Source organism: Oncorhynchus mykiss, chromosome 4 (assembly GCF_013265735.2).
Source record: "Oncorhynchus mykiss isolate Arlee chromosome 4, USDA_OmykA_1.1, whole genome shotgun sequence".
Lineage (NCBI taxonomy): Eukaryota > Metazoa > Chordata > Actinopteri > Salmoniformes > Salmonidae > Oncorhynchus > Oncorhynchus mykiss.
In genome coordinates this window covers 21178669-21206010 of record NC_048568.1, presented here as the reverse complement: position 1 = coordinate 21206010, position 27342 = coordinate 21178669, and the positions used below count along the sequence as shown (strand labels likewise).

The 27342-nt window shown below is 43.7% G+C and overlaps 1 protein-coding gene across 2 annotated transcripts in view; it reads right to left on the bottom strand.

The window, feature by feature from the left end:
• Window positions 1-1030: 1030 nt before the first annotated feature.
• The window catches only part of LOC110522289 (tumor necrosis factor receptor superfamily member 21), a 32697-nt gene continuing 6385 nt past the window's right edge, over window positions 1031-27342 (bottom strand). For both annotated transcript variants that reach the window (XM_036975869.1, XM_021600557.2), the window contains 5 exons: window positions 26004-26667; window positions 21456-22025; window positions 10785-11050; window positions 3774-3984; window positions 1031-3427 (listed from right to left, as the gene is read on the bottom strand). In XM_036975869.1, coding sequence (XP_036831764.1) covers window positions 3198-3427; window positions 3774-3984; window positions 10785-11050; window positions 21456-22025; window positions 26004-26667 — 1941 coding nt within the window. In that variant the 3' untranslated portion in view covers window positions 1031-3197. The remainder of the gene's footprint in view (window positions 3428-3773; window positions 3985-10784; window positions 11051-21455; window positions 22026-26003; window positions 26668-27342) is intronic.

Sequence of the window (27342 nt, the reverse complement as noted above, 5' to 3'; positions counted from 1 at the left end):
ACTGTAAAGTTCATCATAACGTATTTAATCTGTAGCCTAATAAACTGCATCCTTTCCAAGACTTAGTGGGAGGACCTCACAACATACTGTATCAATGTGTGACTCCAAGTTTGCTTCGATATAATGGATATTTGATCAATATTTGCACACAAAAGCATTTACACCACAATTTCTCAAATAATACATTTTACTGACACAAAAATATCCCATCTTGTATAGCATAATTTGTTTTGTCGACATTTGGAAAGTTTACCAACAAATTTACTGTTTTCATCAGGCTTGTCATTACATTTTTATCTGACATGTACTTTACTCGTGTCACACCTGTTCTTGTGCTTGTCTCCACCCCCCTCCAGGTGTCGCCCATCTTCCCCATTATCCCCAGTGTATTTATACCTGTGTTTTCTGTCTGTCTGTGCCAGTTCGTCTTGTTGCCAAGTCAACCAGCGGTTTTCTCTTAGGTCCTGGTTTTTCCCCAGTCTCGCTTTTTCCTCGTCCTCCTGGTTCTGACACTTGCCTGTCCTAACTGAGCCCGCCTGCCTGACCACTCTGCCTGCCCCTGCCCTCGAGCCTGCCTGCCTGACCACTCTGCCTGCCCCTGCCCTCGAGCCTGCCTGCCTAACCACTCTGCCTGCCCCTGCCCTCGAGCCTGCCTGCCTGACCACTCTGCCTGCCCCTGCCCTCGAGCCTGCCTGCCTGACCACTCTGCCTGCCCCTGCCCTCGAGCCTGCCTGCCTGACCACTCTGCCTGCCCCTGCCCTCGAGCCTGCCTGCCTGACCACTCTGCCTGCCCCTGACCTCGAGCCTGCCTGACGCCCTGTACCGTTATGGACTCTGACTTCGTTATGAACTCTTGCCTGTCCCCGACCTGTCTTTTGCCTACCCCTTGTACTAAAGATCAACTCAAACCATCTGCATCTGAATCGCCTTGTGTCGTTATAACTACCATAAAAAGGTTACATGGAAACATGTTTACTGTAACAAATTATTGTTGAAAGAGAGATACAGTAAGTATGACACACACTCCACATTATGACGAACGTTTGAACTTTAATTGGTTGATTTAAGATTTTACATAATAGTAAACGTACTGGTTACACGCGTTATGTTTAAAAACAGCCACCAGAGTACATGTACAGTATACCTCAACTTCAATGTTTCAGACTCGTTCTACATGCTTACCTTCACACCTACATTAGACCCAACAGCGATGTGGACAGCTCGAACAACACTTCAATTCTGTCCAACAAAGTCCAGAGCAGCTGCATCTATTTTACCCCCTGCAAAGTCCAGAATACTTTAGTAGCGATTGTCCTGAAAGACGCCCATATCATCCTGGTATTATGCCCAACTAGACAATTTCAAGTCTAGCACCAGAATAGCTTGATACGATTGGCTTGGCAAAAAGTCAGCCTGTGTTCCTTTCCTAACATCTGCGAGTTGAATACTGGCACCTCACAGCATGTTTTTTGGTGGTGCTTTTTTTTTTAAAGATGTTGAATTTAAAAGGAACTATAGTTGTACATTGTTATTTTTTAATCAAGTACCACAATCCAGAAGATGACTGTCAGATTCAAGTAGAATATGGAGCAACTATGCATATCTTACATCCAGTAAGATGGTCTCATTACACCAAGCTGGGACATATCAGAATCCCATTGAAATCAAGACAAACATAGTTGCTAAAAAACTACAAATGATAATACTCAAACTAAATGTTGACAAAAAATAAGTGTGACATGTAAGTAAACAGCATTTCAAAGAGACATTGAAGCACATATGGCAGAATGCATACAGATGAAATGGTTATGTTACTCAAAGAACAAGAATTAGTGCATCAATCATATTACATACTATTAGTGTAAGACATTGTGCATCATGAGTGTGTGTCGTAGTGTCCCTCATAAAAAAATACTACAGTTTATTCTATAATACTACAGTATATAGAAGTATGTAGGAAACTGTAGTATACTATAAAATTGTATACACTGTAGTATCCCTCGATCATGTGTAGGACTTAGTATAGAATTTTGTAGTACTGTAGAATACTATAGTAAATACTACAGTATTATCCACAAAAAAACACTAGTAAATAGTACAACAAAGTCTGCAAAAATACTACAGTCCACAAAAACATATATTTTTAAACTATAGTAAATACTACAGTATATAATTTGTACATTTGCCCATTCCCCTCCCCCAAGTCCCAATTTGGGCCACCCGTAAGTTTGAAACCTACATGCCAAGTACAGACCATATATTGTGTTCCCTATGGTTATAGAAAAGAGTAGAAGCTCTGAACTCTCCGTGTCAGAACCCAGTACTACCTACAGGTTATGGAAAATTTACTCGGAGTATTTCTCCAGTAGGTTTCTTCAAGGAGAATGCCCCCCACTTCTATGTCAAAGATAATAAAACAAAAACACTACAGTAAATACTACAGTATACTACAGTCTGCAAAAACATTACCGTAATGAATATAGTATACACTACTGCTTGTTTTTACTACAGTATTTATACTATAGTAAACTGTAAATACTACAGTATACTGTAGTAAATACTACAGTAAATTTAGCAAAAACACTACAGTGAATACTGTAGTAGTCCTACCATAGTGCAGACTATAGTATTTCTTCATGTGGGATGTTTGACATTTATAGACATTGTGCATGAGAGTGTGTTGTTGAAGTTTGCTTGCATGAATATGGGTTTATAATCTCAAAAATTTAAAGAGAACACTTGTTTAATGCTACATTGACACAAGGGCAATAGCTATGGTTTAATAAGCATAGTGGTGATGGTGGTGCTATGTCTGCCCAGAACTCCAGGCTGGCCACTCTGTCCTGCCCTTCCTCCAGGCAGGCAGGCTCACTGCCAGGTCGCAGTTGTAAATGAGAACTTGTTCTCAACTAGCCTACCTGGTTAAATAAAGGTGAAAAAAAGGAGGCTCCCTGACCCTGGTATTAGTAGGGGATTAAGTCAGGCTGCTAGGAATGGAGGATAGCCGATTGGCGGTCATGAAGGCGTGTAGACGACTATCCAGAATCAAGCAGCATCTCACTAGCTTACCTCAGAGTATTTTTTTGGGGGGGGGGGGGCACACCCAAGTAGCCACACCGAAAAGGAGGGGTTTGCGGCAGAAGGAAGTGGGGCGTCCCCTGACCACAGTATAGGTCTGTAGCATCACAGCAGTGGGCCTATAGGAGATCAGGCAGGTGGCTGTAGACCGAGTCCAGCAGGGTCTGGCTGGCCTCCTGGCTCTTGACCCCGGCAATCTCGAAGAGGCGGTCCAGTTTGTCCTCTGCCATGGGGATCGCATCGATGACGTGCAGCTCGTCAAGGTTTAGGATGTGCAGCATGTCGTCGAAGATGGGCTGCAGGTCACACGGGTCCAGCCGGACCTGACGTAGCACCGTGTCTTTCTTCTCTGGAAGTCACAGAGGAGAGGAAGAAAATGTCAGAATGAGGAGGAGGATAGACTGCAACATACTGTGGATGTTAGCTACAGCTTGTTGTTGTCCATAAAATAGGAAATCATGAATGACTAAATTAGCAGTCACGTTCTGCTGCTGGGAATAAAAGCCCAGTCATCCTTATGAGAACTAAGACATATTTCTCAAAGATTTCATAGTTGATGACTTGCTATAATGGAGTATGAAATCAGGTGCACTTTATAACCAGAAGGGGGCAGTAAATACAAATATGTCACCTCTGTAGGAGCCAGGTGTTTAGCATAATTACTGAAACAGAACTGTGTCATAATATGTGGTTACCTTTGGTGATGAATGAGCCGTTCCTGCTGAGGGCGGAGTCTTTGCTGGAGGTGGAGTCACAGCGGAGCAGAGGCTCTGATTCGTCGGGGAAGAAGCCCTTGGTCCGGTCCACAGGAGACTGCTCCACCACCACCCCAGGAGACTCCAAAGACTTGTGGACAGGACTGTGGCTCGGGGTTACATTCACAGTCATCAGCTGGTTCAGATTAAACTGCAGAGAGGGAGAGGGGAGGAGAGAAAGAGAGGGATATGGAGAGAGAGAAAGGTATATTATCTACTTCACTTGCTTTGGCAATATTAACATATGTTTCCCATGCCAATAAAGCCCCTTGACTTGAATTGAGAGGGAGAGGGGAGGAGATGGTCAGTGTCAGTGTTGGAAACCAATGGCTGAGAAAGCAGTGTTCTGAGTCACGCTGTTGTCCGGACAGACCACTGCACAAAATACCCCAGTTTCGTACTCCTAGTTATCCGTACACCTCTGAAGGCACTTGTGTCTTGCTTGCCACGCTGAGGATTTAAAGTATGGTATCTGTGATGACTCAAAAGCAATTTGCGACTGTTTGATAGTGGGAACACCACTCAATGGCGACTTTGATCCTGACTGCAATTGTGTCCAGCCGGTGCCATGCTGAGAAGTGCCAACACTAAAGAGATTCCTAGATAGTTGGAAGATATCCTGACACTTGCACCTCACCATTGTCATGAACTATTAGCATTTCAAGAGCTGAGTGCTCAGGTTTGTCATGTCACAGACAGTCAGTGACTTTAGCAATTGCTTACTTTTGAATCCTTTACACATCACGACTTATGCCTACTATGGTACAAGTGGTTATTATTAGACTTTTGGATACACCTGCACAAGTTTGGAAACAGGCCATTTTACGCGGTGCAGGGAGAGGACAGGGAGCTCCTGTGTGCCCAGCCCCAGCCTAATGCAGCCCACGTCAGGTGACACAGCGGGCCAACCCACAGCCCCAGACCACCCACTCCCATCCGTGACTCTCTCTCCTTGCCTCAGGGAGCGTACACAACCGGCCAGACATGAAAGGGATTCTGTGGACTTGGACAGAGCAGGAATGTACTGCCCAAAGACCACATGGGCCCAGTCACACACTACCAGGTATAGTACACCACTGTGCTTGCCCTGGGGCTCAGGGAAGACATAAATAACAGTCTTCTTCGGTATGGTAATGTAGTGAACTGGTGGTGACCGGACCAGATGAGCTCTTGAGAGACTTACATTTTGACTTCGGTACTGTAGAGAAAAAGGCCCTGCTGTGAGTGAGACAGGAAGGAAATGGTAAAGGGCATTTCATACAGGCGATGGAAATGCAATGGAAAACTTTCAGGGTGCTGAAAATCCAATAGAACACAGTTCAATATGGCTTCACAGAAACACAATTGAATTTCATGCAGGTGACGGGAGTGCAACGGAAAACTTCTGATGCGAACATAAAATCCCATATAAAACAGCTTGATGTGGCATCAGACAGACCTCACTTACTTCTGCGTGCGTATATGACCCATATGCAGCCCCTGCTATCTCCCCTATTTGATAACAAGTTCCTCTGTGCACTAGGCCAGATAGGCAGGCAATGACACGTCCACGAAGACTGGAGCACTACGCCACCCTGGCCAAATTATGTTACAAACAGCTGTTACAAAACCTACCAACTAACCCTCCAGAGAAACCCCTGGAGACTGAAAATACTTGAACTCAGATCGACTCATCGTGGAGAATTAGGAGAAAACAGGGGGAAATGGTGTCACCGTTCCAGATGCTTCTCTGAGTTGTCAGTAGCCAGTGACTGAGTCATTAGAGGAGAGACAGTGATCTGGCTGAGTCACTGACATAGCCTGTCAACACACACACAGCAGACCCCAGGGTAGGGACATTGTCACGCATCACACACACACATACACATACACATACTCACACCAGGCAGCAGGCACACACAGGCCCGCAAGCACACACACACAATCACGCACACACTCAAACACACAATAGACACGCTAGGGGGTCTGGCCCTGTGTAGGGAGGAACTGCTGAGGCATCAGAGACACAGAGAACATCCACATTTTAATTAGATCACAAATAACACAGATATTTTACTGAAACTGCAGAGTAGCGTACACATTTTGGCGCTTAGGAGAGATGTGTTGCATGTTTAGTCATAAACCCTGTTCAGGAGCAAAATACAGCAGGCTATGGAAAAACTGCTATATCATAAGACATTGTGGGTCAAGAGAGCCTTTACCACTAAAGTGAATCCTCATATGTTAACACTGAGAAATTTCAGCATCACTACTGTTATGTAGGACACTGGGGGTATTGTTTAATAGGCAGCTCTTTTCTCTGCTTCTCCCTCATAGACAGTATTCTTGTGATGCTGCAACCACTGATGTTACAGCTGATACTAAACATCTTCCCCAACAGATGTGATGAAGGGCCTACCTGAAAGTACACGGTGATGAGCTTGATGCTCCTTTCCAATAAATATCCAGGGTCTTATTCTGGTGACATGAAGATAGATGCTTGCCAGCAGTTTGACAAATAAAGATCATCTCACTCTTTTGTCCATAATAATCTCATCATGTAGGCTATACGTGCACTGTATCTGCCAGCTGTTGGCTAGAAAGCATGTGCCAAGACCAGAGTGGGCACATGCGCTATACAGCGCAACATTTTGACTGACAAAACCAGTTGAAAAAGCGATGGAAACTCATTTAAGTTGTATTTTTTAAACGGTACATGGTAATTTAACGGCAACAGTTATTTTTATGTGCACTATGTCACCACGCACAGCCTTTTTATGTGAAACAAGGCAATTTGATAGAAACACATTAATTAACAGCATTCTTACAAAGGTATTCCTCTTGTCCAGATGGGATAGAGCAGTGTGTAATGAAATGGGGATTGCGTCATCTGTGGATCTGTTGGGGCGTTATGCAAATTGTAGTGGGTCTAGGGTGTCAGGTAAGGTGGAGGTGATATGATTCTTAACTAGCCTCTTAAAGCACGTCATGATGACCGAAGTGAGTGCCAAGGGACGATAGTCATTTAATTTAGTTACCTTCACTTTCTTGGGTACAGGAACAATGGTGGATATCTTGAAGCAAGTGGGGACAACAGACTGGGATAGGGAGAGATTGAATATGTCCGTAAAAACTCCAGCCAGCTAGTCTGCACCTGCTCTAAGGATGCGGCTAGGGATGCCATCTGGGCCGGCAGCATTATGAGGGTTAATGGGCAAAGTAGGTGTTTAGCTTGTCCGGGAGCGAGGTGTTGGTGTCTGCGACAAGGCTGGCTTTCCCTTTATAATCCATGTCTGGAGTCCCTGCCACATACGTCTTGTGTCTGAGCCGTTAAACTGTGTCTCCACTTTGTCCCTACATGGTTGTTTTGCCTCTTTGATTGCCTTACGGAGGGCATAGCTGGTCTGTTTGTACACGTCCATGTTCTCAGTCACCTTGCAGAGGTTAAATGCGGTGGTTTGTGCTTTCAGTTTTGAGCGAATGCTGCCATCCATCCACGTTTTTTTGTTTGGATAACATCCTCTATGCACTTCCTGGTGAACTCAGTCCCCAACTAAGTTTATACGTTGATACTGTTCTCTAAGGCAACCCGGGACATTTCCCAGTCTGCGTGATCAAAATAAACTTGAAACATCGATTCTGATTGGTCAGACCAATGTTGAACAGTCCTTACCATGAGTGCTTCCTGTTGAAGTTTCTGCTTATAGGAGGGGAGGAGCAAAATTGAGGCATGATCTGATTTGCCAAAGGGAGGGTGGGGGAGAGCCTTGTAGCTGTCCCGGGAGGAGGAGTAACAATGGTCAAGAATGCTCGATGAGCGAGAAGCACAGAATATGTGTTGATAGAAGTTCGGTAGCGTTTTCCTCAGATTTCCTTTATTAAAGTCCCCAGCTACAATAATTGCAGCCTCAGGATATTCGGTGTCTAGTTTGCATAAAGTTGAGTGTAGTTCCTTGAGAGCCAGAAAACTCTCTTGGGAGGTAATGCGGTCGGCATTTGATGATGAGGTATTTCAGATTGGGAGAACAAAAGGACTTGAGTTCCTGTACATTACCACAATCACACCACAAGTAGTTAGTCATGAAACATACACCTTTCTTTTTCCTGGAGAGTTATTTCTTCCTGTTCGTGCAATGGACAGAGAACCCTGTTGGCTGAATGGTAGGGTACAGTATATCCGTAAAGAGACATGATTCCATAAAATAGAGTACATTTCAGCCCCTAATGTCTCGCTGTAAGGAGATCCTTGTCCTGAGCTCGTCTACTTTATTGTCCGGGGACTTAACGTTAGCGAGTAACATACACGGAAGTGGTGGATGGAATGCATGCATGCTGAGTCTGAATAGGAGCCCACTCCTTATTCCTGTTCTCCAACAGCGGAGTCTTGGAGCTGCCCCTGGGAAGAAGGGAACTGTCTTGGGGAGTTCAAACAAAGGATTAAATTCAGGGAAATATAATTTCTGGTCGAATTGCTGGTTGAGTGATCTCCAATCTAATATCCAAAAGGTAATAATGCAAGAAATGTTCTGAGCAAATAATTTAAGAAATAATATTTGTTTAAATACTGCAAAGTTGACTAGGAGCTAGAAATAGGCACCATCTTCCTGTGCAGACCGGAGAATGCACCTGGGCCTCTGAACGAATGAATGGACCTTTAATGGGAGTAGTAAACACTTAATAATGTCTGAAATTGGATTGTGTGTAGCATTGTGCCTGCCTGAAGGGGAGGCTAGAACTCTTATTATGAGAAGTTGCCTTGGTGTGGATGGAAAAGCTCCTACTGGGAGTAGAGGACCAGAGGGAAAGAAGAAGAAAACAGACAGAGACAGCTGGCTAGGACCTTTGGGACAAGACTTTTTACCAAGCGAGGATAAACACAACAACCACTGAAGCACTAAGAGAGAATCGTCATTCTGTTAAAGCAGTTTGTTTACGAGGAGTTGACCTGAGGTCTTGCGTGCCACAGAGAGTCAATGTGTTGTGATGTTTAATCTCTTCCTCTAAATGCATCATTCAGATGACTGTGTGGTTTTTTTGAGCAGGCTAAAACGTGTCTGTCTGGGGCACAGAGGAGAGAGGGAGGGTGCCCCAGAAATACCTTACATAGAAAACACATATCCTACAGCAACAAAACATGCTGAGCAGATTGGTGCTCCAACTACACTCATTTCACTTTATGGGGGAGGGTGTTTTGTCTGACATAACGTCATGTAGGTCAGGTTCCTTGCTGACTGAAGCATCATAACACGTGGGCCTAGACTTTTGCAGCTGCAAAGAAACAGACAGTGAGAAGTAAAAACACGTTATTTTGACCATATGCTGCGGCAAAACTGTTTTTGCGGTGACATTATCAGTAAAAGGGTCTGTCTCTGTGTCCTAGGGTAAACTACTACTGTGTGCCAAGGCCCTTCAGTATCATTGGTCTATGGCTAGGCCTCATTTAACACTGACAGTGCAGTGACTCCATCAGTCAGCCCTAACCAGCTGAGACCGAGGGCAGGAGGAGAGACACAGCTCAGCTCACACTGCAGCTATGGTCATCTGCAAGATTAAACAGGAGGACATGCTCCACACGCATACCAACACACGCTGACACATACAGTACATGCTGACACACACATGCGCAAACAACTTGGATCAGCCTCTGTCCTTTCTGCTTCAGGCTCCTTGACTTACAGCTATGATGAAATCACACTATTGGAATGAGAGAATATCAGCTGGGGAGGCAGATTAGCAATGTTTGGGGCTCACCACCTGCGGTTTGTTTAAAAACAACCCAGTCATGGAGGATAGCTCCAAGCTGTGTCTTAATGAATTAACAAAACTGGGGTGGCAGCAGGAAACAGCATCCCCTCCCTCTCTCATTTCCTCCCTCCTTCGCTCCATCCCTCCCATACATAAGGCAGCCAGCCCACTCTGGTGGAATCGCCACACACAGACACCTCATTTATGAATCACACGGATGGGGAAGTCTTACGTCAGTGGAACCACATGGTTGTATATTATACCTCTAAGGAAGAATACCATATGTGTACACCTACAATGCTGTCTGTCTGCAGCATTTCTGTCTGGTACCAATAAGAGGCCCACTGCATGATGAATGGTCATCCCTCCTTACAGAGTATCCCTCATGAATTACCATTTCCTGGTGGTTTACCCTTAAGTTATTTATAACACATGACCCAGTGCTGATTCAATGGAATGAGGAGAAAATCTGTAGAAATGGCCAAGAGTGTACTGAGGAAAAACAAGGGAGGGAGGGAGAAAGGGGAGAGAGCAGCCTCCAGCACACTATGTTCCCTACTCATATTGTGCTTCTGCTTCCCTGTTCCCTCCCTCACCAAATGATTTATTACCTGCAATCTCCTCCACCATCGATTGAGACAAAACACCCTAGATATTACCATCATCCAAGGATTATTAAGTAGTGACGACAAGCAGAATTACAATAGGCAGCCTGTTAGACATATCTCCGGGTCTCAATATCTCTCATAAGACGACCATAACAAGCCCTTAACTGTAAGAATCTAACTTTGAGCAGAGAAGGTCACTGGACATGGGGATAATATGATATGTATCTGAGAGATGGGAGGAAGTTAGGAGAAAAGTGGAGCGTGATGAATGATCCACTTTCGCAACTGGCCAGTCTCTCTATGTTGACCTCTGTACTGTACAGTATTGCTAGGCCACGCCAGGACAGTCATGGGGGCGCTACCCTTAAGGCAGGAGGGCTGGTCACCACTTGTGACTTGTTATATTAACGTTGTCATTCCATATGTGATTTCTATGTTTGCGTTCACATTGAGTGACTTTGTGAGTGACTTTGTACTCTAGAGATTTGGTGAGATAAATGAGAACCTGAAGAAGGCTCATTAGTGAGGAGTGCCATTAAGCCCAAATAGCCCACCTGTGATTCAAGATGGGAGAGTTCACTGGAGGACAGAACAGATTCTCTTTGCCAGTAGGGCTTACCTGAGGATTGTCTTCCATGATGCCCCGTATCTTCTCCACCACGTCTATACGGCGGTGGCGGTGCAGGGCGTTGATGAGCTTAGCCAAATTGGCGTCCCCATCGCGGATGGTCCAGTGCTGCAGGGCAGCGTATGCACGCTCGTGGTCCGACTGGTAGCCGTTGGAGAATGCTGCCACTTCACGCTCCGTGGCATTGGCCAGGGATTGGTACATGTCAATCCAGTGGCTGCCAATCTGAGCTGCCACCAACTTCAGGATGTCCACACCTAGGTAAAGGGAGGAGAGAACAGGTACATTTTCTGCCATGTCTGAAATAGACTGGAGCCATTGATTAACAATGGATGTCACTCTTGACTAATAAGTCAATCCCTAATTCACATGGACTCGGTTGATCATGAGACATGATATGATAATTTACCCCTTCAGACTTTTCAGCACTTCCTTCATTTATAGTAATTATGCCCATTAAGTACTTAGAAATCAAATTAAAAGAGCATACAATTATATTACTTGATTTCTCCTTAATTGTAAGGTTGTGTCAGTTAAAAGCAATAATCAACACTATGACTAGTACAACAACAAAAAATGGGTCCTCTTGAACCACACTGAGCCATTGTTCCTTTCTTTTAAAACGCTATTAAGTGAACACAGTGAATCTAAGATTTGTGTTGTAGAGATGTAGAGAGTGAGTTTGTATGTGTGTGTTACATAAGGGTTATGACCTCTCAGTCAACCTAAGCCTTAGGTCTCAGTTAGGGGGTAATCAGAACAGTTTTAGCAGACCTGCACGTCTGGTTGCTGCTTATGAGCGATGCACCGTCATAAACCAGTGGATCCAGGAATACACTCTCTGAAAGTGATCTCTCACCAAGCTTTACCTCAGCAGATGCATCTGAAGTTCTCCACTACCCTCCACCTCTCCGCACCCCAGAACTGGCAGCCCATCTGTTCCCTCTGCACACCCTGTCCAGACAGACTCAGCGTGACTCATAAAGCTGAACTGGTCTCAACCAGATGGAGGAAGTGTTACTTTCAGTATATGAAGACAACCTCCTGATGGGTTCAAAGACCCTTGAAGAACTGCCTGCCTGTCCTCCTGTCCGGCGTTTTGTGTTTTAAAGTAACACTGCCTATGTAGTTGAAGTAGTAGTAGTAGTTGAAGTAGTAGTAGTATTAGAAGTAGTAGTAGTATTCGAGGTAGTAGTATCAGTAGTAGTATTAGAAGTAGTAGTAGTAGTAGTAGTTGAAATAGTAGTAGTAGTAGAAGTAGTGGTAGTATTAGAAGTAGTAGTAGTATTAGAAGTAGTGGTAGTATTAGAAGTAGTAGTAGTATTAGAAGTAGTAGTAGTATTAGAAGTAGTGGTAGTATTAGAAGTAGTAGTAGTATTAGAAGTAGTGGTAGTATTAGAAGTAGTAGTAGTATTAGAAGTAGTAGTCGTATTAGAAGTAGTAGTAGTATTAGAAGTAGTAGTAGTATTAGAAGTAGTAGTCGTATTAGAAGTAGTAGTGGTAGTAGTACAACACTGCTGATCTAAGATAGACACTCCATTGAAATTATGTTGAGAATGCTCTTTCATAATCTCTCTCTGATAATCACAAAAGGCATGTGTGAGAGTAGCTGGTGCTGAAACAAAGGTCCTTAGTGCCAGTACGGAACATGGTTAGGCTCAGCTGCAGACTCAGCAGGTTGGTTGTCCTTTTCAGCCAGGGCCACTACCCAGGTATAAGACACTGCCTAAGCTCAGAGATAGGGCCAAGAGTTTTTCCTGACCATGTTAACTGACTGGGAAATAAACCCAGTGCCCTGTAGCTTATAATTAGGGAATAGGGCCTGTTTTTTTTCCTGATGGTCTGGAAAACTACTGGACCTACTCATAGATAACTGTGGGTTTTGATAGGGCAATATTGTTGTGAAACTGTAAATGGAAAATGTGCATACTGTAAGACATTGGATCATCTCATGCCTTGACATATGCTTACTTGCTTAAGGTCCGCGCAATAGCATGGCATGCTATAACTCCCTGCTGTTAATGGCATCTGGATAACAAACAATGCATAAATCCATCTTGCGGTCCCCTTTGGTCTTTCATGCTAGAAATACCTCATTTTATTCCTTACGTCTTGGTCTACTGATGAATGTGTTATGATAGGTTTGAGAAAATGCATACTCGTTGGTTTTAATGTATAAATAGTACTAAGCGGCCTCAATTTGTTGATTGTGAAACGACACAAGTGGAAAAAGAGGACATGGGGTTCTCCTCCTCACCCAACCATAGCCTTTCTGAAGCTGTAGGACCTTATCTGAAGGATATCCTACACCACACCCTGCCTGTCTGGCTCCAGTCACACTTCTGAGGGATGCAGCAGAACATGTTGACTTGCAAATACAAGCCAAGTGGCAGAAATATGTCGGGGGGGAGCATTTGTCATAACAGGAAATGTCCCAGACGTGAATAGCCTAACTAATATATATTCAGACTGCCTGGCAGACACAAACATCCCCAGGTGTTAAAACTTCACTCAGTCAATACAGAACATGTTCACAAACAGGTGCAGAAAAACCCCATGTCTGTGTGTCTGTGAAACTGTGCCATCCCTGCAGGTATAACCATATTCAACTGTGCGTCATAAATAAACTTGAATAAATTAAAATTGAAACAAAACCTTCATTAAAACATGGGGGGATTTCCAATTGACTTACTGAATGTAACATTCACTCCAATTCATTAATTGAATTGATGGAAAGTTAAATGGAATTGACCCAAACCTCACTCCCCAGACTACAAGAAGCCACATTATGCAGGCTGAACTATAATGTGCAGAGAAACATCATTAATAATTACATTTTGATAACGATCACAGTGATCCCTGATCAATATCTTCTATCAAAGCCCAAACATCCAGAGTGCATAATACAGGGTCGGTTTGGAGAGATGGTAGCTGGGAGATTGACTCGCTGTAAACCGGCGGTGGTTGGCTTGTGATCTGGTCGAGGCCAAGGCTACACTACGGTTGTCCTGCCCTGAGGTCAGAGTCGTGCCACGAAGCGACTTTGTGATGAACGATGAGACCGACACCTGAAGCCTTTTGTGACAGTTCCTATCAAGCCTGCCTACTGTCACCTTCTTTAGAGAGAATTAAAACAAAGTGACAGAGCTAGGCTAGGGGGAAATACAATCTCTGTTTTAGTTGGATATAATAGATGACCTACATGTATAGTTCAGTATGCTAGCGAATGTGTACAATAGTCCGTTTCCTTAACCTCCTGGCATGATTGCAGTGGTGGCAGATTGAATATAAACAAATTACTGACCGAAAATGGCTGCCAATCAGTAAATAGTAACGGGACGCTCGAAAGTAATGAAGACTCCAAATGTAATCTCTTAGTTAGATGTAAAACATAGATTGAGTTTTCACATTGATGATGGTGCATAGAGATGAGGCGACAAGTTGTGTCACAGTTATAACCCACCGTTCCCCGGGAAGGCTGTCATTGTAAATAAGAATTTGTTCTTAAATGGCTTGCCTAGTTAAACAAAAGTTAAATAAAACAAATTTAAAAATAAAACAGTTTGTTCACAGCAATGTAACGTTGCCTGCAGAGCAGAGAAATGTAGCTACTGCAAGGCTTTTCAACAGGTTACTCAGAGTCAACACAACACAAACATACTGTCACGTAGTCTCCATCTGTTACAAGTAGAGCCTCTGAGAGGTGGTGAGACAATGTGGAATGTGGTTAATCTCTTACACAGTACCACAGACCCTAATGGGAAGTGGGGGCGCTGTAAAATTTTCATTTGAAAACTCGATTGAGACAGCAGGTCTGAGTTGAGAGGGCTGCATGACAAAGAGGCCACAATAGCAGCCTTTCCACTCCAGTTCATCTGCTCTGATTCTCTCTGGGGATTCCTGCTGGTGACAAAGTAAACGTGTCATTTTTATAAGCAAGTCAGTTAAGAACACATTCTTATTTACAATGACAGCCTACCCCGGCCAAACCCTAACCCAGATGACACTGGGCCAATTGTGCACCACCCGATAGGACTCCCAATCACAGCCGGTTGTGATACAGCCTGGAATCAAACCAGGGATCTGTAGTGACACCTCTATCACTGAGATGCAGTGCCTTAGACCGCTGCGCCACTCAGGAGCCCAAGTCATCCTAATGGAAGAGACAAATTGGTCGCATAAGACCAGCTTGCTGCTCAGTCAATTTCATTGTTTCAATTTCTTTGACTCCCTAGGGTTGTGAAGTCTTGCTCAGTTTTTCTCATTTTGTAGAACACTATCATTCAAAAAAACACTAAACAAAATGAACGTAAAGTATCATAACCCAATCCGTCTGCATGAAAATTTTAATAATACAAAATCCACAGCAGGCCCAAATGACTCACAGCCACAGTCCAGGTCCTATCTCTGCTTTCCTGCCTGTCTCTGTGGCCTGGCCCACCCTGGTGCTGAGCAGCACGGCCTCCTATGTACTCCCCCCCCCCCCCCCCCCCCCGCCTGGGCGTCGTAAACAGCAGGCTCACACGGCGGATTCATTTCATCTGCACTATGTATACCCTGCTCGCCCTTCACATCACTTTCTGGACTCGTATGAAAGAATTGGCTATTTGTATGATCTCGTCTTCTTTATGTTTCCCATTCCACGTTTTATTAGGAGTGTTTTAACTACTCTAGTAAATAGACATTAAAGCCTTCAGGGTAGCCAATTATACACCTTGGACGAATTAACAAACTGTTTTGTTCGAAAGAGTAAACAGCTGTGTAATCACACACACAAACACACACATGGTCTGAATGTAAAACTTGGCATCCACTTGATAAACATTCTATAATCCTTTTTTAAAAAACATGCCGTAAATTCACTTGTTGTTTGAAGTTTAAAATACAATTAAATTCTCTTTTTTGGAACTGAATATAGACAAACATCGCCGTAAAAATGCAGATTATTTGTGTATCTGGACATTGTTAATAAAAATCTTACTACTACTACTACTATTTTGAGACAACAGTAAAGAAAGATATGTGAAAAATGTCAGTGCACTTAATTTCTTGATTGCCATTAGTGTGTGTGTGAGAAATGGACAAAACATTTTAAATGCTGAAAATCCTAGCATAGCAGCCGGAATCCATGTAAATACCAAAGCAGTTTATCATGGACTTTCCTTGAGGACTTTCCTTGAGGACTCAATTGTTAACAGATTGCTCTCTCTAATGCTTTCAAAATGCCTTTCGTTAGTAACACAAAAGGGAAGTTGAATAGACAATTGTATGTAGTCAGGCTGAATATTAATCACGGTTAGACTACAGATCATGTTTCAGTTGTCCCTTTCTATCTTCATAATGTCCACATCCCTACTATACACTAACATTCCTGGAACATTCTCACGTGGTGTGAGCGGACAGGTACAATGTGCTAATCTCTTCACTTCACACAGTGAGAGCCCTGACACACGACAACCCCCAGACACCCTACCCATTTTCGACTTGGATAGTTCCATCTGTACCACTGACTTAGTCTGGCTTGTTAAAAGATCATTTGTGCAACGTCTTTCCTTCTTAATGCGTTTGAGCCAATCAGTTGTGTTGTGACAAGGTAGGTGTGATACCCTATTTGGGGGTTTTTCTTATAAATTTGCAAACGTTTTTAAAAGGCTGTTTTTGTTTTGTCATTATGGGGTATTGTGTGTAGATTGATGAGACAAAAAAAAAAATGTAATCCATTTTAGAAAAAGGCCGTAACCTAACAAAATGTAGAAATACTTTCTGAAGGTACTGTTTGATGTGAAAATGATACCAATTTTGAAGAGGCGGTGAGACATTTGTGTTTCGGTAATGAGGTAAGGGCTGCAAGATGAAGGATCAAGGCCTGCGTGGCTCTCCACAACTTCCTTTACACCACAGACACCCACAACATAGACTCATCAACACAGTACATCCACTCCACGTTTGTTGACTACACCACACCCACTGGGGACCTGCATCCAGGAGAGTGGAGACAGGGGGGACACCAGCTTCCTGGACCCAAGAAACATGTTGGAAGACAGAGTTGCTATAGACGTGCGCAACAACCTCAGGGACTACTTCCTCACACCAGCTGGTCAAGTGTCTTTCCAGGATGCTGCTATCACACGTGGCACCCTACAGTAAATGTTGGAGTGTGGTTTGGAACACATGTGGCACATGTGTTCTCTTCCTCTGGTTGATGACTGTTTATATGTCATATTGTGAGCTACACACTTGGTTTTGCTGTTTGGATTTAGCTGTTTTTCTTATTCACGCTTTACAAATCAAAATAAAGACTACCATAATGACAGTCACTTCATCCTTGTGTGGTTTTAGTTTTGTCATATATTCTTTGGAGGCTAGACCCTCAAGACATATACCTAACGTTGTATTATGTGTAGTGGCCTTCCAATTAGTGGATGTCCATCTGTAGACAATAAGGCTAGACCCTCGAGCAATTTACCTAATCAGCATTACACATGACCATGTGACCACATACCTTTATTTAACTAGGCAAGTCAGTTCAGTACAAATTCTTATTTTCAATGACGGCCTAGGATCAACCTTGTGTTGAGGCCTTTCAATGGAGACCTTCCTGCTATGGTACATGGGTGAGAATGGCTGTCCATCTGTAGACAATAAGGCTAGACCCTCGAGACATTTCCCTAATCAACATAACACAAGGTTGTACATGGTTATGTGTAGTGGCCTTTTATTGGAGACGTTCCTGCTATGGTAATACACAGGTTAACAGTGTGATGAAAGGGAAAAAAAAACAAAAAACGCGAAGTAAACACCAGAAAATTACCCAACACCCTAACGTGTGAATGAGAAAAAAGGCACACAACACCAGTTTTTGGGTTAAGACGGACGGCTCTGTCTCACTCGAGAGTGGACCAAGCGGACACACAGTACTGATCGATGGTCCTGTGAAAGTACATTGTCATGTCCCTGACAAATGGGAGACATCGATCAGGAGGAATAGACACTGTCCATGGTACCATGACGTTGTAGACGGCCTTTGCTGGACACTGCTGCTGTTTCTGTATCTCCTGCTGGCGTTTCTTTAACTCGCTGCATAATGTCAGTGTCCAAAGGATCCTCGGCCGCTTTGGAGTTGCAGGGCATGACTGGACGGTGTGTTGGGTGTTGGTGAGAAGGGCGTTGGGGAGAGGGGCCGGGGAGGTAATGAACCTGGTTGGGGAGATGATGAACCAAGGGGCGATTAACCACCTGTAGATGGGCCCTCAGCAGCCCCACTCGATGACGATGTTTCACGTAAACACGAAGCCAGTAGACACCAGCAGCAGCCCCACTCCTCGTCTCCTTCACTCTTTTCAGATTGCAAAAATACTGGTCCCAAATCTTTTTCTATGTTTCTTTGATGTCAGTATCGGTGTTAACATTCTGTGATATCTCCTTTAAGCGGTTGTCTTTTGCGTGCTTGTCCGAATACAACTGCATTGAAGGGTTGTAGAGGTTCTCGTATTGTCTCACCAGCTCGCACAGGCGCTCCTCAAAACTGGACAGAGACATAATTGTTTGTAGCAAATCTTGAAATATAAGCACAAAAAAGGAAGCTTGCAAGTATTTATAGCAAGTAGCTGAGGCAAAATAGCATCACGTCCATCTCTTCTGAGTTTATAGCAGAAGGGATACCGGAAAATATGTGATGTAGACACAGGGACAGTACTTCTGTTACAAAACTCACTCAATACTGCCCCTCAGTCTTCGGAATGATCTGTCGAGTCTCAATTTGTCGAATGAAGGAGCGTATTACAATGAGCCGCCCCTTTTGTGACAAAAAACGACATTGCAACACTGCGATACGCTCCCTTCGTCTACGTAGTGTCTGGATTGGCCTTAAGTGTGTGGGTGTTAGTGTGAGGGTGTTAGTGTGAGTGTGTGTATATGCAAGAGTGTCAGTGTAGGCAAAGAGTGGCTACTTTGAAGAACCTCAAATATAAAATATATTTTATAATTTGATTGCTACATGATTCCATATGTGTTATTGAATAGTTTTGATGTGTTTACTATTATTCTACAACGTAGAAAATAGTAAAAATAAAGAAAAACCCTGGAATGAGTAGGTGTATCCAAACTTCTGACTGGTACTATACATGTAAACAGGGCTGAAAAGTGACTAGTATCAGAAATATATAAATACTTGAGGAAATATTGTATACTAATGGTAATATATATATCAACAGGAGTAATAGTGAACAGTAGAAGGATAAATATACTGAACAAAAATATAAACGCAACATGTAAAGTGTTGGTCCCATGTTTCATGAGCTGAAATAAATAAATGTGTATTACATTTTGTGCACAAATTTGTTTACATCACTGTTAGTTACAATTTCTCCTTTGCCAAGATAATCCACCCACCTGACAGGTGTGGCATATCAAGAAGCTGATTAAACAGCATGATCATTACATGATCATTAACTTGTGATGGGGATAATAATAGGCCACTCTAAAATGTGCAGTTTTGTCACACAACACAATGCCACAGATGTCTCAAGTTTTGAGGGAGCATGCAATTGGCAGGCTCGCTGCAGGAATGTCCACCAGAGCTGTTTCCAGATCATTTAATGTTCATTTCTCTACCATAAGCCACCACCAATGTTGGTAATACGTCCAAACGGCATCAGACCATGTGTAACCAAGCGAGCCCAGGACCTCCACATCCAGCTTCTTCACCTACGGGATCGTCTGAGGGAGAGCTGAGGAGTATTTCTGTCTGTAATAAAACCTTTTTGTGGGGAAAAACTCATTCTGATTGGCTGGGCCTGGCTCCCAAGTGGTGGGCCTATGCCCTCCCAGGCTCACCCATGGCTGCGTCCTTGCCCAGCACAGTCATGTGAAATCCAAAGATTAGGGCCTAATTTATTTATTTCAATTGACTGATTTCCTTATATACTGTAAACTGTAACTCAGTAAAATGGTTGAAATTGTTGCATGTTGCGTAGTTGTTAGCATTTAACAGTCTTATGGTCAGGGGATAGAAGCTGTTTTAGGAGTCTGTTGGTCTGAGACTTGACGCGCCTGTACGTACCGCCTGCCAGACAGGAGCTTAGAGAACAGTCTATGTCTCAGGTAGCTGGAGTCTTTGGCAATTTCTCGAGCCTTTGTCAGACATCGCCTGGCATGTACGTCCTGGATGGCTGGGAGCTCACCCCCAGTGATGTGCTGGGCCGTCCGCACCACCCCTCGGTAGGGCCTTCTGGTCAAGAGTGGTGCAGTTGCCATATTAGTCGGTGATACAACCAGTCAGGATGCTCTCGATGGTTGCGTTGTCAACCAAACACAATTCAATATTACTTTTGTAATACAGTAAATAGCCTAAACTTAAGGCTATCTAACAAACTAACATTCAACCTTAAAATGAGTAACACATCCATGGCCACATTTTGAAGTTACTGTTACTATACATTTATGTATACTATACATCATCATAGGTTTGTGGAGATCTTCACAAATGCTTTAATAATTTGTGCAGAATCTCAAACCACATTGGTCACTTGCACCGTGTACTTTAACGTGATCTCAACTGCAATTCAGGCCATTTGGTTCTGGTATTATGAAGCACAGTGATAATAGATGAATCTGTTCTATAAATTAACAAAATGTCTGACATTGTGTATCCATTTGAACTTTGCTGTGTTTTTAAATGGTTGAAAGCACAGTGATACATGTGGGTGACAACTAAACCAAAATCCGACATTGTTTTTCCATTGGAATTTGTTTGTAATTTTAAATGGTTGAAAGCATAGATGATAATACATTAGAAATTCAACTAACATTTGGCTGTCTTTCTGAGTGGGGGAATATAGGTTGTAATCTCATTGATTAATGTCTCAACCAAATATTACCCAACACACCACGTTGAAATGACATGGTGTGCCCAGTGGGACATATCTCTGAAAGCAGAGGCCTCTCCAGCCCTCCCTTCACCCTCTCCAGGGTGGCATGTGTCTGTGCAATGATAAAGTTGAGCTTCTCTCCAACCACAGAGAACTGGAAAAATCTGGTTTGAACTGAACTGCACTGGGTTGGAGCTCTCCCTCTCTCTCGCTTACAAGCGGATGGATATCTGAGGCTGACATCAGGCTGTGGCAGCCGGCGCTCTTCCTCCTGCCTGCCTGCTGCAGTACTGTGGTTTCACTACTTTAACTGATCAGCCCCATGCGGCCACCCCGGCTCCCATGGTTACACACAACCAGACGCATCAGGGAGACAGAGAGAGAATGAAAAGAGGAAGTGAGGAGAGGGGGTAAAGAGGGAAGTAGAAAAAGAAAGTGAGACAAAAGAAGATGGGAGAGAGGTAGAGAAAGAGGAGATACGTGTGGGGAGAGTGAGGTGGCAGTTACAGCTTGTTGCAGACCATGCCCTTGCTTGTGTAACTGCCATTACTGTCCTGCTATGTGTAGTGTTCTCTGGCACATAAATAATTGGATTTAGATTCCCCCGCTGGTGCTACAACAGATCAACAGATGTTCTGTCTTTTCGGCTGAGAGTCTCGCAAATATCTCTTTGTACCAAAAATATAGGTTTTTCTTTCTTTATAAAGTATGCGGCTACATAGAAAAAGACTTATCACCAAAGTTGCATTTCTTTCTATAAACCTTTGAGAGGTAAAATAAAGCGCCCACTCACCCTGTCCGTTGGAGTAGTAGATCCACTTCTCCTTGGTCTGTGTCGGGGGGCAGGTCTTCTTCTGGATTGCCTTCTCAATGATGCTGCTGGGGTCCTGGACTGGACCCTTCTTCAGAACTCTGGAGCTCCTCTTCACGCTGCACACCACGATCACCACCAGCACCAGCAGCAGCAACAGAACGATCATCCAGGGCAGGTGCTCATTGATGTCAAAGTGCGTATGAGTGCTGGGTCTGGGGGAGCCCCTCCGCGTGGGCCTGTACCCTGAGCTCTGCACCCATCTGCCCACTCCCACACCAGCTCCATCCTCCATGCCATCCATGGCCCGGTTGTTGGCCGCCGGGTGGGTGCGGTGATTATCACTGGAAACAGAGTACTTTTGGTGTGGTAGAGTCCGTGTGGAGTCCTGGGCTTCAGGCGTAGCGGCTAGGTTCAGGATCTCTCCATTGTCTTCGGGGCTGGCTTCGGAGGAGCCTGCTGGGGGGGAATCTTGGCCATAGCTGGGTAGAATCCCTGTGGCACTCAGTAAGAGCTCTAAGTCCTCAGCACCTGCTGTCAGTCTGAAGTTGTCTAACCCACAGAGCCACACAAACACAAATAGAAATGAAAAGAGGGAATGAGGGAGGAGAGGGAGAAAAAGCGAGAGAGACAAAGGGGGAGGGAGAGGCAGAGAAAGATAATTAAATGCAGTCCAAAGATGGGCTAAATCCAGACTACAACAACACAGAAGGGAGAAATTGTCAAACTTTAATCCCACAGGCAATCTGCTGGACAGCTGTGGAAGGGAAGGTCCCCGCTCTGGCCAAGCCCCAACTAATCTGACACGAGAAGAGCACTAGATTGCTCCTTCTACAACTACCACATTGGGGCAGCAAGTAACTAACTTTAGCTAGCCTAATGATGGCAGGTAGCCTAGTGGTTAGAGCATTGGGCAAATTGCCGAAAGGTTGCTGGATCAAATCCCTGATCTGACAAGGTAAAAATCTGCCGTTCTACCCCTGAACAAGGCAGGTAACCCACTGTTCCATGGTAGGCTGTCATTACAAATAAGAATGTGTTCTTAACTGATTTTGCCTAGTTAAATAAAAATACAAAATTCATATAGTGTTCTACTAAAGCTGGAGTAAATTCAATTACAGCTCCAGTCTCAGCAGGAAATAAATGAGATTTAGAGTTGAAAAGAAGTCAACGATATATGCCTAAACACATTCATGTGGCAGTTAGTGCATTGAGATTGAACTGGATATTACTGTTGCCCCATAACAAAAGAGCAGGCCCAAATGTCAAACTTACACTGCCTTTATGGGCTACTGTAGAAACAAAAACAGCCAATCAATAGGGGAGATGTGTTTACTTCCACTGAACCTGAATCAATACTGTAAAAACTCGCTAACCCTGAACTGGAATACCCCTGTCTACTATAGTACTAAACAGATTAGATTATAATTTCATAATGGCATCATATTGGGGGATGCTTTTGGGATTGGCACCCGGATCATTGGTAATCCTTGGGATCCTATTAACAGTGTACAGGTAATCCAGAAGCAAGCTGTGTTATTGGCATATTCATCTCAACTGCAATGCTTTCAGTTCTTCACTGCATGGGGACACACTGTCATGTCGTGGTGGTTCTTGTGCAAAAGCCTCTTCCCCATCCCATCCCATTGAGACTGAGGCATTGGAATCTCTGTAGTACACGTGGGACTGGAACACCCCTCAGCCATTCTCACTGAATGAGGGGGGAAGTTAACCAAGTGAAAGGCTATGAATCTACACACAAGACAAATAGCAGTGGAATTGAAGCTCCTCTATGGGTGGTTGACATCGTGAAATACTGCAGACGAAACTGGGATGAAACTGTGGACAAAAGCAGTAGCCGATAAAAAAAAAACTTGTAAAGTCCTGCGAGGGGTTGTGGCATTCATGAAATTTGGTTTTTCCGGTTATTGTCATGCAAAAGCCTGCTGGTCTCACAGTAACTGATTGTTAATTAACATAAACACGTTTAGCATCTCCAGGCCTCCACCCATACAAGCCGCTGATGAGCGCCTTTGGAACATATGCATTTAAACAAGTATAATAAATCAATTGAATATACACCATCACAATAAGTCCATTACTTATTTTAGGCATGCATTTGTATTTCAGAAGAACAGAATATGAGTTGGCCGACTGTATGTTATGATTTTATAGTAAGACGAATATAATTGAACTCAGCTGAATAAAATAGAAAGGATGTTTTTGCCATTCCGGAGCGATGTTGAGTAGGAGGTTGCGGCAGGTACCATAGTGGTTAGAGTGTTGGACTAGTAACCTAAGGTTGCAAGAACGAATCCCCGAGCTGACAAGGTAAACATGTGTCGTTCTGCCCCTGAACAAGGCAGTTAACCCACTGTTCCTAAACCGTCATTGAAATTAACAATTTGCCTAGTTAAAGTGATCATTTGAAACGTCCTATATGATAGATTTACAGTTATTTGGCAACGTCAGTTGTGAATGATACAACCCGTTGAATGCCTTATAAATCAATAAATATATGGGCTGCATGAAGAGACTATAGTCTATTGATTACTTTAGAGGAAAAAGCTTGCGCTCTGTTTCTTGCCTCAGGCTGCACACGCTGTTGTTTTTCACTCATCAGTAGGCTACTCCGGTCATTTCGCTGCGCGACAGGGGATATTCCGCCCAAACTCTGTATGCCATGGGCTCTCCAACCCAGTTCCTGCAGCTAACCAGTGCTTAATTTGGAAAACCAAGTGAAATCTGTTCGGGAACATCGATAGTAACATGTTTTCACAACGAAACATATTTCATTAAACTGTTGACAGCCTTTCTCTCTGCGCGCTGGTGAAAATAATGAAGGAGAGAGGGGAAGAGATGGAAATTTACGGTGGTGAGATATTCTGTAGCTAAAGGTAATGTGTCCGCCTATTAATTATGAAAATATAAAAAACGACCTGTTACTATGCTATTCAAAATCAAATACAAATTCACTAAAATCTGCATTTGTTTTATTTAGGCTAGACCAATTATGTACCAAATACATCTTAAATCTGTATATATATATTTTTAAATGTTTTTCTGGCATGTGTTTTATGCGGTAGGTTATGTATTGTATACTGGCACACTCATTATTTAATCATTTGGGGTCGGGCTTGGACTACGCATAAACTCTAATATGCATATGCGTGTTTTTAATGAATCATCACCTTAGAAAGCGCTGTCCATTTGGTTCTGTTAGGCTTTGAAACAACATCCACAACAACCATGTTTTCCACTGAGTTTCAACTTGTTGAACTTCTTTCTTCAAATTGATCAATTACAGTGGTGAGTTTTAAAATCACATTCTGTGCTTTAATTGATGTCACAGTGGTTCGAGAGACAATAGAGCGACCTGATGATTGAATAACAAAGAATAACAAATTCTTATTTTCAATGACGGCCTAAGAACAGTGGGTTAACTTGTTCAGAACGACATATTCTTTATATTCTTTTGGGGGAATCGATTTTGAAACCTTTCGGTTATTAGTCCAACGCGCTAACCACTAGGCTACCTGCCGCCACAGAGAGCTGGGTACTACTAATGCATGTCCAGAGTGCATAGGGGGGATCACCACTGCGCAACTGTCATATAGTATTTTACTGCGGTCATGAATGAGTCCGGTGTGGAGGTAATACTGTCACCAACTAAATAGTTAATCAGTCTCTGAGAACTGTGTTGCCATGGTAACATTATCAGCGAGTGACTACTTGTAGCGTTTCCGGAATGTGTAGTATCTTCTCTGACCATCATTTTTTTTGTAAATATAATTTATAGGAGACAAAAGTATTTCACATTTTCTGAGAATTCCCTTCCCTGCATATAGACAGCCTAATATTTGGTTAGTATAAAAAAAAATAGGAACCTTTGACTTGAATGCTTTTATCTGTTTCAGATGAGCATCCTTTGTGATCGTTGTCAATATGACCTGTTACATAACACTTGGCAGGGAGACAAATTGGGAAGAAATAACAACAGCCCCTACAAAGGAATCTTTCTCTCTCTTGAGCCCCAATGGCTTCCCCTTGTCTTCCTATACACGTGATGTATTTAAGTAAAAGGGCAACCGTTTACCCAGGTTACTCCCCTTTCCCCTCTACAAGCAATTACAAAAAAAATTTACAGACATGACCTTTTACGGACCAGAGTGAGAACAAGGAAGTAAGTAGTCTGGGAAAGGTATGGAAACAACAACATGTTTTCCACCAAAGCAGTGTTGTCTGTGACAAGACCAAACATGTCACCTTATCACTACAGTACAGTACCTGATAGCCGGACCAATGTTTGACATGTCACACCAAATAGGGGAGAATAATAGCCATCTGGGGACAGGTATTTTAGGAACACAAGTCTGTTCTACAGTTTGGGTTACCTCTAGAGTTTCTACATGAGAATTACAATCCCCTGAGGGCATATCTAGGGTGATACTGAAATGAAAAACCAAATAACCTTGGTGGGGGAGCAACAGATGTAAAGTAGTTGAGGAAGTCTGGTCCACTGCCCCTTACCTTTACGTACTGGGCCAGATGAGGAGGAGGAAGAGGAGGGCTCCTGGACGAAGGCAGACTGTGCAGGTCCCAAGATGGTGGGGGAGGTGGGAGAAGCAGGTCCACAGATGTTGTCTGTCTCTCTAGTGCCCATCGCCAGTAGGGGCAGACCGTGGGTCAGGCAGTCTGTGTGTGTCCTGCACCTCAACACACTGGAGGCCATATCAGAGAAACTCCCCCGTGCGCACACCTTACAGCGCACATCCTCCACATCGTTGCCCCTCTTCTTAACCCCTGAGCCCACAGGGCACAGGGAGTGGGCCGTACAGCTGTCCCCCTGGGTGAAGGTGTCCGGAGGGCATGTGCAGATCCGGTCCGAGGTGGCCGTGCAGGGGACCTTTTCAACGAGGGGGGCGTGGCAGGTCCTCCTGCAGCGATGGCAATGCTGAATCCCGTTCTCTCCGTGAGTGAATGTGTCCTCGTCACAGCGGCTGCAATCCCTCACGCTGGTCTGGGTACAGTGTCTGGAAACAAAGGTGCCCGCGGGGCACTTGTCACAGACCAGCTGAATGCCTGTGCTGGGGTCTGTGTGGTAGTAGTGGCGGGCAGACAGGGCCTCTGTCTCAGTGCCTCGGCTGGGTGTCAGAGGCTGGCTGGAGGCCTCACCGACTACACTGTACAGTAGCTGAGAACAGAAAGAAACGACAACAGAGACAGTGTTGGGCTTAGACAATGTACTGCAGACAAGACAAAAACACATAAGAGTCGCTGTTAGAGACTCAGCTGATTTACCAAATAAATTGATGTGTGAAAACAACCACAGCTCAGGCAAAGTCACCCCTAGAAACCCCCAAACTGGCTATAGTTAAAGGACAGTGAGTCACAAACAAGGGCATTGAGTCAACATTACAGGACACAATCTCACACCGAGTGCTTAGCCACCTACCGTACTGGCTTCCCCACATACTGTAATATGACAGAAGCTAGGCCATGGCCAGGGGGCATGCTCTAACAGTGACATCATCATGGAATGGAGAAGTCTATTATGTCATCAATAAATATAATTCCATAAGTACTAGAAGATTGTTCATTTTTTCTGGTGTTGTTGCTACAACCTTTAATAGATCCACTAAACTAATTGAAATAACTTATTCAAGTTCTCTATAAAGAAACTAAATATATATTAGTATATGTTTTAACACGGCATGGTTGTATTTAGTTATTTTCAAAAATGTAAAATATTTATGTTAAGGCAATCCATCCAAGGAACACAAAAATATTGCATATTCTTAGTAGCGATCACTTGAAAATTCATTCAAATAACTGGTACCACAACTTGGCTGATGTTCTAAACAGCACA